The sequence below is a fragment of the Salvelinus alpinus genome, chromosome 20 (genome assembly GCF_045679555.1).
Source record: "Salvelinus alpinus chromosome 20, SLU_Salpinus.1, whole genome shotgun sequence".
NCBI classification, from domain to species: domain Eukaryota; kingdom Metazoa; phylum Chordata; class Actinopteri; order Salmoniformes; family Salmonidae; genus Salvelinus; species Salvelinus alpinus.
The window spans coordinates 28877546-28893975 of record NC_092105.1 but is presented as its reverse complement, the minus strand read 5'-3'; the positions used below and the strand labels follow the sequence as shown (position 1 = coordinate 28893975).

Sequence of the window (16430 nt, the reverse complement as noted above, 5' to 3'; positions counted from 1 at the left end):
TGTGTGTGAGTGTGCTTGTGTGTGTGTGTACTTGTGTGTGTATGTAGAGTTTGTGTATATATGTTGTAATGTAAACCTTAGTGAGCAATACATCCATGATTCTTGTGCATATGGAATCCAATATATACTGTAGATCCATACCACATCATTTATTTTACACTCATGACTTTTACTGTCATAATTTAGAATTTTTGAGAATGTCAGTCTCCTAAACCGTGTAATTGACATGGCAACAGTGTATTTCAGTGGGATTAGTTAGTTGGAGGTGGAAAGCTTTTGTTGTCACGACGTGGAGCTGTTTCAGAACCATTTTCCACCCACCAGACACTCACGCGCACATGCACACACACATGCACAAACACACACACAAACATACGTAACTCTTCTGGTAACACTCACCCACTCAAATGAGCCTGCTTTCTGTGGTTCCATTTTACAGAGAAAATGACTGTCATCCACACATGGACAAATACATACCATTGCCAAACCCAACTGTCATTACAGTCAGTTTAATCCATTAATAAACAGAAGCTATTCAAGAAAACGTAAAAACCTGAGCGAGATTGTTTTAAAGACTTCAGTAGGAGTTATACCTGCCAAGTAGTCAAAAAATAGAACAGAACAGTCAATGCTGAAAATCCAGGAGCATCAATCAACAGCCTATCAGATACTGGTCAACGCTCTCAGATCTCCACCCTGAGATCACATCACGAAACTGTGTTTCATGTCTTGAATCTCAATCCCTCCCAGCTCAGTGATGTTGTGCTTGATGCATTGATGCAGCTCTAACGAGCTGAACAGGAGAGTCAAAAGATGGACAGGGAGGAGAACAAAAAGAAGAGATGATTTCACCACAGAGCCACTGAGACAGTATTAACAGATTCCTCCAAATCAAATCAAATTGTATCGGTCGCACATTCTATTGGTCCAGCCTTCGCCTCTTTGATCTCGGTCAGATTGACCTAGCAGATCAACCACACAGCATGACATTCCAACAAATACAGTCCAGGGCTGCGTCTCAAACGGCAACCTATTGTCTATGTTGTACTTCTTTTAACCAGAGCCTTATGGGCCATTTTCAGTGTCTGCATAGAAGCAAAGCAAATTGCCATCGTCAGCGGTTCTATGCCCTTTCTAGTCATTCTCTTACTTTGTCTCTATCCTGATTACTGACACCATAATGTCATTCTATTCTAGAGCCCATAGCTTGGCTATGATGAACTCCCTCCCTCCAAACAGACAGATATGCGCCCTCCAAACAGACAGACATACCCTCACCTAGACAGATAACCACTCCCTCCCTCCCTCCCCACAGACTGGGCAGTGATGTGTCCTGCATCCAGATCAAATTCTGCCTCAAAAGTCACACGACGACACATGCTCACACACACCTCCAACACACACATGCACACACAGCATCACCAGGTCGTTGTGTTCATTCCAGTGAAACAGCAGTTTACTAGCTGACAGACACAAACCACACACACACACACACACACACACACACACACACACACACACACACACACACACACACACACACACACACACACACACACACACACACACACACACACACACACACACACACACACACACACACACACACACACACACACACACACACACACATCTACTGTCTACTCTAATTCTAATGATAGCTGTCTTCTTCAGTCTTGTTTCAGCCCTTCCCGACAGGATGATGTTGAGTCAAAAACCGTTCACAGTGACAGCTCTTACTTCTCTTACCAAGTTTGTCTCATTGGCCTTAACACATTAATAAATAAATAAAAAACATGATCAACTAAAAATAAGGCACATTATATGTCAATAAAACCCCAGTATAAAAGAGAAGAACAGTTATATTCTATTCCAAAGCCACAACAACTACAATCCTCCCAGGCATGCAGACAATGCTGTACTAAGCTACACTACCAGGACAGAAAATGTTTTTTTATTACCTGTACTGGTCAGACCAGACTAGACCAGTAGAGCAAAGCGAAAACGGACTCCCCTTGAGTAGAGACCTGAGGCAGCCACAGAGTCAGACACACTGCCAAACGCAGGCTTGCACCTCACCGCAGGGTGGAGAGGGGAGAAAGAGAGAGAGAGAGAGAGAGAGGGAGGGCAGAGAGAGAGCGAGAGAGAGAGAGACAGCCGGCGAGATACCACCGCCAAAACTCTGTGTGAAGGGAACAGAGCTGTTGCCACAGCAACACACAACCTAAGTGGTCTGGGCCCGGTCTAATTCTGAGCTTTGGTTGCTCTGTTCCCATCCTCAGTCCCTCCCCTCATCTCCCCTCTCTCTCAATGTCTGAGAGCTCAGCTGCCACACCCATCCCCAACATGATGCTGCCAAAGGTACTGACTGACTAACTGACTGAATAACTGTACCTCTGTACATGGTGAAGCTCAAGAACACCATGACAACTGTGTCCTCCACAACTACCTCAACAGAAAACCATGACAACTGTGTCCTCCACAACCACTTCAAAATAAAACCATGACAACTGTGTCCTCCAAAACCACCCCAACAGACAAGAGTCAAAACAACAGAGTCAAACATCAGTTAACAACATCCTAAAACCCAATACACAGATATATGTTGGTGGTTATTAACAGTATAGTTAATATTGAAATTACATTACAGTTTGTGTTGAAGTGTTATACAGATGTGAAAGTCTGTAAATGTTCACAGCATACTACATTGGATGACTAGCAATGCGGCAGGTATTCAAACTACACATCTCACTTATCCAGTGGACACAGCAGACCTCCTAATAGGGTAATCCCTCTTTACATCTTCAGTTCCATGCTTTAGTTCTTTGAAGCCATGGACAAATCTTTGTTGCTCAAGGACATTACACGTCTCTTCTCAACGCAATCACCCTAGTTCAACCCAACAGCTGCTGCAGCATGCAGTACCAACCTAGCGTCCGTCCGCCCCCCCAAATAGGTCCAGCTCAAGGCCCCCTGTCACCCGTTTGTACTCCCATCCTGGCCTCCCTGCCCTGGCCTGACCTTCCTACTCCCTCAGACAGACACAAACCTGAGGTGGATCTCTCTGTATGATATTGGCAGTGGTCCAGGGCCCATATTCACAAAACCTCTCAGAGTAGGAGAGATGGTATAGGATCAGCTTTACCTTTTAGATCATAATAAATACGATTCCATGGACAGGGAGGTCCTGATCTTAGATCAGTACTTGTACTCTGAGAGGCTTTGTGACTATGAGTTCAGGTCCTAACTGACACTATCAAACACAGAGGATTGGCACTGCTCTATGGTCAAGACTTGTATTCAGCAGCATTATGTTTGATACCAGTTGATTGTGAGATGATGTTGCAGTGCCTTTAATATGTCTTGGTGATAATGAGGGAAACGGAAAACTGCTGGTGTTAGATATAGTCATTATGAAAGACCAGAGAGAGGCAGGTTGTTCTGTCTTCTAAAACGCTGACAGACAGGGAACCATGCTGCCCGCCACCTTCCTTAACAAGCACCGTGAGAGAAGCTGTAAGATGCTAAAACAACATCAGAAGTGAGATGCTAATTAGCCAATGTCTTTCCTCTCATCAGCACTCACTGACATAGTGTTGTGCACGTTCATGGATCTTAGTGATCCAAGATGGCGTAGCAGTGCAGACGTTGTTTGTCGTTCTCCCCGTGTAAATGTATTTTTTTTCAGTTTAAAAAAAATAATATTTAAATATAATTTATATTTTTAAATTAAATATACCTTCCGGCAGCCCGCCTCACCCCATGTGATACGGATCTGCTAACCAGCTAATTAGCTACTAGCTATTTAGTCATTGTTAGCCACTGCTAGCGGCCTTTACCTTTAACACAGACACCAGCCGCTTTTAGCCTGGATAATACCTGCCAGTCTGCACAGCGCGTTATCAACCCTGAGCATACTGGACTGTTTTTCTCCACTACAACACCGGATTCCTGACATAAGCCCTGGACCATTCCTCCTGATCATCGTAGCTAGCTAGCTGCTACCGAGTGGCCCAGCCCCGAAGCTAGCCTTGAGCCAGGCCCATCTCTCGGCCTGCTCAGTGGACCCTATGACCACTCGGCTACCCAGCTGATGCCTCCCGGACTCTTCACTAACAGGACTAGAATCCACTACACAACCGGATTTTTGCCGTAAACTCTGGACCTTTGAATCGGATCATCGCTGCTAGCTAGCTGCTACCGAGTGGCCATAGTGGCTAACAACCTTGTACCGAAGCTAGCACCAGTTAGCCTCGAACCAGGCACATCTACCGGCTAGCAAACTAAATTACTCCAGCTACAATACCTCTTTTGCCAACTGACCTGGACCCTTTGTCGACACGGAGCCCCGTCGTTCCATCACAACTGGTCTGCCGACGTAATTCCACCCGTTGTGCCCTCAACCGGCCTTTGCCGGACGTCGGGGCAGACGCTTCTACTAGCCCTGGCCTGCTAAGTTTTTTTGAACGCTGTGTCTCCGGCTTGCTAGCATAGTAACGACTACCTAACGGCTTCCCTGTTTCATCTAATGCTGTTCACTGGACCCTATGATCACTTGGCTACATAGCTGATGCCTGCTGGACTGTTCATTAATCACGGTACTCCATTTAGTTTGTCTGTGGGCCCCAGCCTCGAACTCAGGCCCTGTGTGTAGTTAACTGACCCTCTCTGCCTATTCATCACCATTTTACCTGTTGTTGTTGTCTTAGCTGATTAACTGTTGTTGTCTTACCCGTTGTTGTCTTAGCTAGCTCTCCCAATCAAGACCTGTGATTGCTTTATGCCTCGCTTTATGTCTCTCTCTAATGTCAATATGCCTTGTATACTGTTGTTTACGATAGTTATCATTGTTTAAGTTTACTGCGAAGCCCCTAGTCCCACTCAACATGCCTCAGATACCTCTTTTGTCCCACCTCCCACACCCTCGCTACATATTCTTCGCCAGACCCACTGGCTCCAGGTCATCTATAAGTCTTTGCTAGGTAAAGATCCGCCTTATCTCAGCTCACTGGTCACCATAACAACACCCACCCGTAGCACGCGCTCCAGCAGGTATATCTCACTGGTCATCCCAAAAGCCAACACCTACTTTGGCCGCCTTTCCTTCCCCTCTTTCCTTCCCCTCCTTCCCCTTCCCCTCTGCTGCCAATGACTGAAACGAATTGCAAAAATCGCTGAAGTTGGAGACTTCTATCTCCCTCACTAACGTTAAGCATCAGCTATCTGAGCAGCTTACCGATCGCTGCAGCTGTACACAGCCCATCTGTAAATAGCCCATCCAACTACCTACCTCATCCCCATATTGTTTTTATTTACTTTTTTGCTCTTTTGCACACCAGTATTTCTACTTGCACATCATCATCCGCACATCTATCACTCCAGTGTTAATTTGCTAAATTGTAATTACTTCGCTACTATGGCCTATTTATTGCCTTATCTCCTTACACCATTTGCACACACTGTATATAGACTTTTTTTTCAATTGTGTTATTGACTGTACATTTGTTTATTCCATGTGTAACTCTGTGTTGTTGTTTGTGTCGCACTGCTTTGCTTTATCTTGGCCAGCCTGTAGTTGTAAATGAGAACTTGTTCTCAACTGGCCTATTTGGTTAAATAAAGATGAAATATATATATATATTTTTTAAACATAATACATAACACAGCATAATGTCATTGTGTCATGCAGTGTTCTGTAATGGTTGGGTGGAGCTGGATTATGTGTTTGCATAAGTAAAAGGATTCAAAACTCTGTGAAATAAATGTACATTTACATACATCATATTCTTCATATGCCGAACACTTACCTGAAGACCATAGAAAGCACTTGGCATTTAGACAACACATAATAGTACAACGGCTTCAGTGACCTCGCTAAAAGTCAATGTCTTTGAAAGACAGTTGTAGTTATACGTTCCATCGCTACAGAGTGGGAATTAAATGTCAACAAAATTGTAAATGGACGTTGATTAACAGATACTCTAGGCAATGTTTGAAACAGACTATTTGAGCACTAGCCACACTATCCAGGCTAGACACTAATGGAGCTCATCCCACAGGGTACAGTGTACTTGTGGTGATAAAACAGAAGATACTCTTTGGCTGACTTCCTTACTGCTTCTTCTTGACCAATAGTATGGCAAGTCTGGTCTTCAACAGTGCATGGTATTCAATCTAACAGGCTATGTGACTGATGCTGTCTAAATGAATAATAGACATGAAAGGTCCTGGCAACATACTGCAGTTAAAATAGAGGTACATGAGGTTAATACGACTCCTGTCAGAGATGTTGAATGGGTTTCTGTTCGGTAAATGGTGGAAAGTGGAGGTAGTAGGTAGTGGTAGGTTCTGTGTGTCAGCAGAAATAGAAATGTTAAGGCAGAAAGATTGCAGGGACAATAGACAATACAATAGAGCTTTGGCACACTAAATTGTAGAGGAGCCGCTGCCATGGCAACAAGAGGAGGGAACAGAGCGGGGTATAGTCAGTGTGTGTGGAGAGGGGTGTGTGTGTTTGTGTGTGTGTCTCGCTCTGGGAAAACAGAGATTTTCACCCTTAATTGCCACAGTAATAATGGATAATGAATCTACTAAGGGTGCTTCAATGTTCACTGTTCCTCCCACACAGTGAGAGGTAGGGCCCCGCTTAGTGCCTGCTGGACCCACACACGCACACACACTCAGAAAGACCAACCAAACAGCATGACCAACCCCTGTGTGTGTGTGTGTGTGTGTGTGTGTGTGTGTGTGTGTGTGTGTGTGTGTGTGTGTGTGTGTGTGTGTGTGTGTGTGTGTGTGTGTGTGTGTGTGTGTGTGTGTGTGTGTGTGTGTGTTAGCTGAAACAAGATAGCAATTAGACCTTCTGAAGCTGTCTTTCAGTTTGACTAGCTGGCAAACCAAGGATTAAATGTTACAATGTGTGTGCGCATGTGGCTGTGTGTACGTGTGTGTGTGTGTGTGTGTGTGTGTGTGTGTGTGTGTGTGTGTGTGTGTGTGTGTGTGTGTGTGTGTGTGTGTGTGTGTGTGTGTGTGTGTGTGTGTGTGTGTGTGTGTGTCAGCTGAAACCTCCCAAAATGTTCTCGCTGTATTTCTATATATATTTATACATCAAATGGTTGACTATATCCTACTATGTTCTCCAGCACATTGACTCAGTGTAAAAGTATTGCCATGCAAAGCCTGGTGTTGTTCTCAGGAGAGCCAAGTCTTTCCTGATGATCTTCTATTGTCATATTGCCTTTGTCACCTCATTTGTCACTGTGCTCTAATGGTTCTCTATACAAACTCTTCACCCACCGTGAGAGCAAAGAGCTGCCCATTTACCGTGTAGAAACAGAAATATTGGTGTGTGTGTGTGTGTGTGTGTGTGTGTGTGTGTGTGTGTGTGTGTGTGTGTGTGTGTGTGTGTGTGTGTGTGTGTGTGTGTGTGTGTGTGTGTGTGTGTGTGAGCAGAGGTAGCTAACTGGTTACTGTGTCGAAACAGCCACTGCAGCAGGTGGGGCAATGATGTAATGTCCTAGACAAGGCCCCCTTTGGTATCCCCCTATTTCTCCCTCTCCCTCTCTCTGTCATTCTCCCTCTCCCCTTTTCCCTCTTTCTCTATATACCCCCTCCCCCCTCTCTCTCTCCCTTCCCCCTTCTCTCCCTCTCCCTCACCATACTGATAAGCAGGAAAATGGGTTACTGGTCTGTACCCATAGCTTGATGGTCTGGCACCTTGCAGAAAGTAAATTACAGTCATGGGAAGGAAGTACTAGTACTAGGCCTAATTCTAATTGACAGGTACAACTCGACCACATTGTATAGACACACAACGTTTTGTCAATACTGGTCAATACCGATTAAGTATGTGGGTATAATACAGTAGTTATAAAAGCTCTGTCCCTGAGTCTGAGATATCAGGTGTCCTTACCAGCCGTAACTGCATGGTCTCCGTTGAAGCCGTTCTCTCTGGAGGTGTAGGAGGGGGGTGCTGCTCCATGGGCCGTCCCTGGTTGGCACGCCCTGTAGGAGGGGGGGTAGCCGTTAGCCCCGTGGGCTGGGGGGGGAGAGGGGTCCTGTGCCCCCGACGGGTCCCAATGGGGGTGGCTGTCTTCAGGTTGACGACTGTCTGCCATGATGGGGGTCAGTGGCGGCCAGGGAGGTCTTTCCTTATGGCTGGGAGAAGAAGAAGGAGCTTATTACTTTATTTTCTATCGTCACTGTACAGAGAGATGAATCCTTCTGCATTTTCCCAAACCCCCTTGAGACACACACCCACAGAGAGGTTGGAGCACAGGGTGAGCTGCAGTAAGAGTATATGGTCATGTCATGGCCAATAATAGTGGTGGCATAATGGATATTAACACTAGAATCGCCACAGCCATTTTTTAGGTGTTTATGGCACAATGGCTATGGTCATGTCATGGCCAATAATAGTGGTGGCATAATGGCTATTAACACTAGAATCGCCACAGCCATTTTTTAGGTGTTATAGCACAATGGCTATTAACAGTTTGGCAGGGAGAAGAGACTATACAAATGTGTTCCTTAGATGGGGTATGAAAAGAAACTGTGATAGCATGGTCATGTCACTGTCTTTATAATAATGGTGGCACATAATGGCTATAAACACTTTGGTAGGGATACAGAAGGTATTGGTGGGGTGGAGGAAAACCAAAGGACATCATTCAAATTCAAAACACTGTTTCGCCTCAGGTCACGAATCACCCCCCACATCTATAGACAGACTGGAGAGCTGGTTTATGGACATCAGATCACAGGGCATCTCTCTCTCTCTCTCTCTCTCTCTCTCTCTCTCTCTCTCTCTCTCTCTCTCTCTCTCTCTCTCTCTCTCTCTCTCTCTCTCTCTCTCTCTCTCTCTCTCTCTCTCTCTCTCTCTCTCTCTCTCTCTCTCTCTCTCTCTCTCTCTCTCTCTCTCACTCTCCACACTCTCCACACTCTCCACACTCTCCACACTCTCCACACTCTCATACTCAGGGCTGTGATTGAGTTAAACAGACACTGAAGGTCTCGGCTGCTGCTGCCTTGGTGTCATCCTGTTCTGATTCACTGCTAGCTGCACCACTGACATGAAATAGAGCCTCAGCCCTCTCTGAGAAATCAATAGGACTTTATGGAGCTGCTGTCAACCATAGCACCTCCGTACAACCCAGGGAAATATATATGACCCACATACACACCCATGCGGCATGCACACAGACATACACACAAGAAATCGTAATTTGTCAATAGGAGTATAAAGCAACATGCAATATTGTGAACCAATCACAGGGAGGAAATAGATATGTTCACAGTAAATCTGTTGTAGGGGTCAAAGGACAGAGGATAATGCCCTCCTGCTCATTGAGTGAGTGTGTGTGTGTGTGTGTGTGTGTGTGTGTGTGTGTGCCCAAGAGTACAGGCCAGCTCTCTGAGGTCAGAGCACAGCAGCCTCATCGCCACGGCACCCCACTGAGAGGAAGATTGCCCACGGGCAACATGGGTTAAAAAATCTAATAAACAGCAACAGAGAGGATATCAATTCAGCCAATCACAGGCCAGGAGCTTGGTGGGTAAAGCAAAGCACTAGATAATGGAACCAAAGACCGATGCCTTGTTTCAGTAAGGTGCTTACAGCTTACAGTATACAACACAGCCAGCCCCACAGTGCCATTTAGTTCAACCACTGCTATACCATCGACAGAATAGTAGTGACTGACTCCAGAACAGACCAGGCTGGTTAAGCATCAAAATGATATATCTTTTGGCGTAAAGATGGCCCCGACAGATTTGGCAGCTCTGCTTCTAGCTCCGAAGCAACTTTGTAGGATTTTGTTTTTTGTGTGTTATTTCTTACATTATTATCCCAATTTTTTTGTGTGTTATTACATACAGCCGGAAATAACTTTTGGATATCAGAGCAGTGGTAACGCACCAGCATTACGACTGGGAATACTACTTTCCCGAATTGGATCCAATGTTTGTACAGTACCCCCCCAGGGCAATTTAACTTCTTCCAGAGGCTGCTCCAAAACACCGTCGGTGGAGAAGAGGTATTCGCAGTGGACTTTTAGTCCGACTCAGGAGGTGTGCACACCATCCACCGCTTCCGAGTATATTACTCACTAATGTTCAGTCTCTAGATAATAAAGTAGACAAGCTCAGGGCAAGGATCTCCTTCCAGAAAGACATCAGGGACTGTAACATACTCTGTTACATGGAAACATGGCTATCTCGGGATATACTGTCCCCGTCCATACAGCCAGCTGGGTTCTCAGTACATTGCACAGACAGGAATAAAGAACTCTCCGGGAAGAAGAAAGAAGGGGGTGTATGTTTCATGATTAACTACTCATAGTGTGATTGTGATAACATACAGAAACTCAAGTCCTTTTGTTCACCCGAACTAGAATACCTCACAATCAAATGCCGACCGTATTACCTTAAAATAAAATAATCTTCGGTTATAGTCACAGCCGTGCATATTCCCCCTCAAGCCGATACCACGATGGCCCTCAAAGAACTACACTGGACTTTATGAAACCATATATCCTGAGGCCGGATTTATTGTATCTGGGGATTTTAACAAAGCAATTTTGAGCAAAACGCTACCGAAGTTCTACCAACACAATGACTGTAGTACTCGCTCTGGAAAAACATTGGATCACTGCTACTCAACTTTTCGAAATGCCTACAAGGCCCTCCCCTGCCATTCCTTCGGCAAATCTGATCAAGACTCCATTTTGCTACATCTTCCTATAGGCAGAAATTCAAACAGGAAGTACCCGTGCTAAGGTCTATTCAACGTTAGTCTGACCAATCGGTGTCCATGCTTCAAGATTGTTTTGATCACACGGCCTGGGAAATGTTCCGTGTAGCCTCTGAGAATAACATTGAAGAATACACGGATATGGTGACTGAGTTCATCAAGAAGTGTATAGGAGATGTTGTAGCCACTGTGACTATTAAAACCTACCCAAACCAGAAACCGTGGATAGATGGCAGCATTCTCACAAAACTGAAAGCGCGAACCACCGCATTTAACCATGGCAAGATGACTGAGAATATGGCCGAATACAAACAGTGTAGTTATTCCCGCCGTAAGCCAATCAAACTGGCAAAACGTCAGTACAGAGACAAAGTGGAGTCACAATTCAACGGCTCAGACACGAGACAGATGTGGCAGGGTCTACAGACAATCACAGATTACAAAGGGAAAACCAGCCACGTTGCGGACACCGAAGTCTTGCTTCCGGACAAGCTAAACACCTTCCTCGCCCGCTTTGAGGATAACACAGGCTTGGCGTGGGCTAGCCTGTGCTGGGCTTGGTGTGGGCTAGACCATGTTGGGCTTGGTGTGGGCTGGCCCATGTTGGTCTGGTGTTGGCTAGCCTGTGCTGAGCTGGTGTAGGCTTGTTGTGGGCTAGCCGGTGTCAGGCTGATGTGGGCTTGGTCTGGGTTAGCCCGTGTTTGGCTGGTGTGGGCTTGGTCTGGGTTAGCCCATGTTTGGCTGGTGTGGGCTTGGTCTGGGTTAGCCCATGTTTGGCTGGTGTAGGCTTGGTCTGGGTTAGCCCGTGTTTGGCTGGTGTGGGCATGGTCTGGGTTAGCCCGTGTTTGGCTGGTGTAGGCTTGGTCTGGGTTAGTCCGTGTTTGGCTGGTGCGGGCTTGGTCTGGGTTAGCCCGTGTTTGGCTGGTGTAGGATTGGTCTGGGTTAGCCCGTGGGCTTGGTGTGAAATAGCCCCTGTTCACCTTGCCCACCAAATAACCACATGGGTCCAATGGGGTAATGTTTGCTGGGATGACACACACACATACTATCCACAGTAATGGAGTTCACAGCCATATTAGGGCTAGGAAAAGCCCTACTCTACACCCTCACCAGACACCAGACAGTATCTTCCAACCAAAGACATGGGCCTGTATTCACAAAATGTCCCAGAGTAGGAGTGCTGTTCTAGGATCAGTTTAGTATTTTAAAGCACTCGTACTCTGAGATGCTTTGTTAATATGGGCCAGCCCATCTCTTTATGACCGTGATGGGAAGACGCGGTCAAAGACTATACTGCAAGGTTAAAACACTGCTTAGGGTGTTGTTGTATCGGACTGATTTCAGGCCCTTTATCAAATTCTCACAAATGCAGCATTGGGTGTGTCTGATCACATCTTCCCTTGCCGGATATAAAGGTATTGTGTGTGTCCCAATTGGTGCACGTACCTACATGTATAAAAGGCCATAGGGCTTTGGTCAAAAGTGCACAATAAAGGGAATAGTGACGTAGACATGGTCACTCTGCCTGTATCCCACCAGGGTTATAAATCTCTCCTTATTTATGACTAGAACAACCTGAACCTCCACAAAGAAGACCCTTCGTCATCTTTCAACTCTTCTTCCCAGCACTTTTGGTAGACAGACCGTAAAACAGCCTCTCTCTCTTCTTTTTGCACCAAGTCTGGATGTAAAAATGTGTTCCTCAAAGGAGGTGTGAGGTTTTTTCTCACAGGTAGCGCCTAAGGAGATGCTGGTGGACGGCGGGGGTGATAAGGGACATCATTAATTGACCTAGTGGATGTTTAAAGAACTAGACATCCCAACACAAAACAGTATACACGGGTGAAGGTCTTTGGGGCTAGGGTGAGTGCAGCCTGACTCGATCGGTTTTACATGACCAGGAATCACAGCAATAGGCTGTTGGGCGTTGTGGCATAAACTGGCTGTCCTCAACCCCCCAGACCTGCAACGCAAGCTGGTGGATCTTTTTTAGTCGGGGCATCACTGGGTGAGGGCGGCAGTGTTGTATGTCCGTCCACGAAGGTGAACATGGCCTGGTGGAACTGGAGAGCAGGGTGGCTGCATTCTGCTTAAAGGTGGCGCAGAGACTGCTGTACCATACTGATGTCGGCTGGAGGGATGAGGGAGAGCTGGCGGATTAGGGTTGGACCGGCAGCTTTTCCTCATGAGGCTGGAGAGGCTGAGTACAACAGATCTCTCTGATTTTTACTCTGCGGTGCTGAGGGCCTGGCAGCTGCTAAGGCCCATACGAGAAGGGGATGGGGAGCCTGGGCTGTGGATGTGGGAGGAGGCTATCTTCCACAACCCAGCCATATAAAATGATAAACAGTGTGGAGATGTTTCAGTAGATATGGTGTGTCGGGGGGGGGGGGGGGGGGGCGTCTGTACAGCTGGGGAAGATGGGTTGGATATATGGTTGTAGAAGTGGTGAGGTTTTGGTTATTGTGATGTTTGGTGTTGTTTTGTATCGTGGGGTAGAGGGCAAGGTGAGTATGCAGCACAAGGGATATTTGTTTTTTTAAAGGGGGGTGGGGGGTGAGGTTTTAATTAAATGAGGATGTATCATTAAAGAAATACAAAAAGTCTAAAGTCTCTCTCTCTGTCTGCATGGTCTGCTGCGAAGGTCACTTTGAGCTGTGCCGGTGGCAGACTTCCAGAAATACCCAGACCGCCTCAGACCGTAGCCAGCATTGGAGTGTTTGTGACAGGGACAGGGGATAAGGACGGAAGGCTTGGGGTTCAGATTCCTGGAGCCCCACAGGGCTGATTAAAGAGCATGTGGTGTTGGTGGCCCATGAGGGGAGTGTTGCTGAGTCCATCTGGCTGAAACAGCATCCTCTAGTGGACGGATCCTTCTCTACAACACTGGGGTAAAGGGAATGAATATGTAGCAATGCTGAGCACTGGTGTAGGGTGGAGGCCAAGGTGTTCCCTCTATCCAGTCCCACAGAGATAAGATGATAAGATTTTCAGAGCCTGGATGGCAAGAAGGACATCTGGTGGAAAGGGGGGGGTCAGGTGTCTGAAGCAGTATGTAGATTCCACATCGGACACGGCTACCCATCCTCACCCTTCTCATGCTTCCCCACCCATTTTTTACCCACCTCTCTTTCTGTCTGGATAATAGAAACTGGGTTGTTCAGTCTACCTCCCTAGAGTACGCCTGCTGCCAGCCAGTACTGTTATAAAGGGAGCTGAACTAAATATGACAACCACTGGAACTCAATGTGCTTTTAGGTGAGTAGAGAGAGGAAGAGCAGAAATAGACACCGAAATAGAGAGGGTGCTTCAATCTTATATATATCACTATCAAATCTCCCCAATTAAAGACAAACATGTTGGTAAAACTATATTTACCTGGAATTAAAGACAAACATGTTGGTAAAACTATATTTACCTGGAATTAAAGACAAACATGTTGGTAAAACTATATTTACCTGGAATTAAAGACAAACATGTTGGTAAAACTATATTTACCTGGAATTAAAGACAAACATGTTGGTAAAACTATATTTACCTGGAATTAAAGACATACATTTTATGAAAAAGTGATATCTGGGATATGACATCAACATCAGCTAGTTGATAAATACCAAGTCAGTTCAGCTGTCTCTCAGTCGCAGTCAAATCCAGGACACACACCTAATACTGAACAAAAATATAAACGCAACATGCAACAATTTCAAAGATTTTACTGAGTTACAGTTCATATAAGGAAATCAGTCAATAGAAATAAATTAATTAGGCCCTAATCTATGGATTTCACATGACTGGGAATACACATATGGATCTGTTGGTCCCAGATATCCAGATCAGACAAGCAGTCAGTATCTGGTGTGACCACCATTTGCCTAATGCAGCACAACACTTCTCCCTAGCATAGAATTCCAAATCAAATCAAATCAAAGTTTATTTGTCACGTGCGCTGAATACAACAGGTGTAGTAGACCTTACAGTGAAGTGCTTACTTACAGGCTTTAACCAATAGTGCAAAAAAGGTATTAGGTGAACAACAGTAAAAAGACAGGCTATATACAGTAGCGAGGCTATAAAAGTAGCGAGGCTACATACAGACACCGGTTAGTCAGGCTGATTGAGGTAGTATGTACATGTAGATGTGGTTAAAGTGACTATGCATATATGATGAACAGAAAGTAGCAGTAGCGTAAAAGAGGGGTTGGCGGGTGGTGGGTGGGACACAATGCAGATAGCCCGGTTAGCCAATGTGTGGGAGCACTGGTTGGTCGGCCCAATTGAGGTAGTATGTACATGAATGTATAGTTAAAGTTACTATGCATATATGATAAATAGAGAGTAGCAGCAGCGTAAAAAGAGGGGTTGGGGGGAGGGGCACACAATGCAAATAGTCCTGTTCAGGAGTCTTATGGCTTGGGGGTAAAAACTTTTGAGAAGCCTTTTTGTCCTAGACTTGGCACTCCGGTAACGCTTGCCATGCGGTAGAAGAGATAACAGTCTATGACTGGGGTGGCTGGGGTCTTTGATAATTTTTAGGGCCTTCCTCTGACACTGCCTGGTGTAGAGGTCCTGCTAATTATGGCCTGCGGAATGTTGTCCCACTCCTCTTCAATGGCTGTGACAAGTTGCTGGATATTGGCGGAAAATGGAATACGCTGTCGTACATGTTGATCCAGAGCATCCCAAACATGCTCAATGGCTGACATGTCTGGTGTGCAGGCCATTAAAGAACTGGGACATTTTCAGCTTCCAGGAATTGTGTACAGATCCTTGTGACATGGGGCCGTGCATTTGTATGCTGAAACATGAGGTGATGAATGGCACAACAGTGGGCCTCAGGATCTCGTCATAGTATCTCAGTGCATTACAATTGTCATAGATAAAATGCAATTGTGTTCATTGTCTGTAGTTTATAACTGCCCATACCATAACCCCACCGCCACCATGGGGCATTCTGTTCACAATGTTGACATCAGGAAACTGCAAGCCCACACTGCGCCAGATGGCAGACAGCGTGTATGGTTGAAACCGGGATTCATCCGGGAAGAATACACGTCTCCAGCGTGCCAGCGGCCATCGAAGGTGAGCATTTGCCCATGACGCCATACTGCAGTCAGGTCAAGACCCTGGTGAGGATGACGAGCACGCAGATCAGCTTCCCTGAGACAGTTTCTGACAGTTTGTCTAGAAATTCCCAAGCCCACAGTTTCATTAGCTGTCCGAGTGGCTGGTCTCAGACGATCCCGCAGGTGAAGAAGCTGGATGTGAAGGTCCTGGGCTAGCATGGTTACACGTATTCTGCAGTTGTGAGGCCGGTTGGACGTACTGACAAATTCTTTAGAACAACGTTGGAAGGGAAATTATCATTAGAATTATCTTGCAACAGCTCTGGTGGACATTCCTACAGTCAGCATGGCAATTGCATTGTGTTGTGTTGTGTGACTGCACATTTTAGAGTGGCCTTTTATTGTCCACAGCATAAGGTGCACCTGTGTAATGATCATGCTGTTTAATCAGCTTCTTGATATGCCACACCTGTCAGGTGGATGGAATATATTGGCAAAGTATTTGCAAAATATTGGCAAAGTACACATTTTTTCAGCTCATGAAACATGGAAACAATACTTTACATGTTGCGTTTTTTTTGCAGCCAAATGGCTACAGGTCAAAGTAGTACACTATA

At 45.8% G+C, this 16430-nt stretch overlaps 1 protein-coding gene across 9 annotated transcripts in view; it reads right to left on the bottom strand.

The window, feature by feature from the left end:
* The window catches only part of map2 (microtubule-associated protein 2), a 125950-nt gene that overhangs the window by 54385 nt on the left and 55135 nt on the right, over positions 1-16430 (bottom strand). For 7 of the 9 annotated variants that reach the window (XM_071355222.1, XM_071355224.1, XM_071355226.1 and 4 more), the window contains exon 4: positions 7913-8157. In XM_071355222.1, the coding sequence (XP_071211323.1) occupies positions 7913-8117 (205 nt within the window). In that variant the 5' untranslated portion in view covers positions 8118-8157. Of the gene's footprint in view, positions 1-1961; positions 2164-7912; positions 8158-16430 lie in introns of those variants that run through there. The other 2 variants (XM_071355230.1, XM_071355231.1) reach the window with 2 other exon arrangements.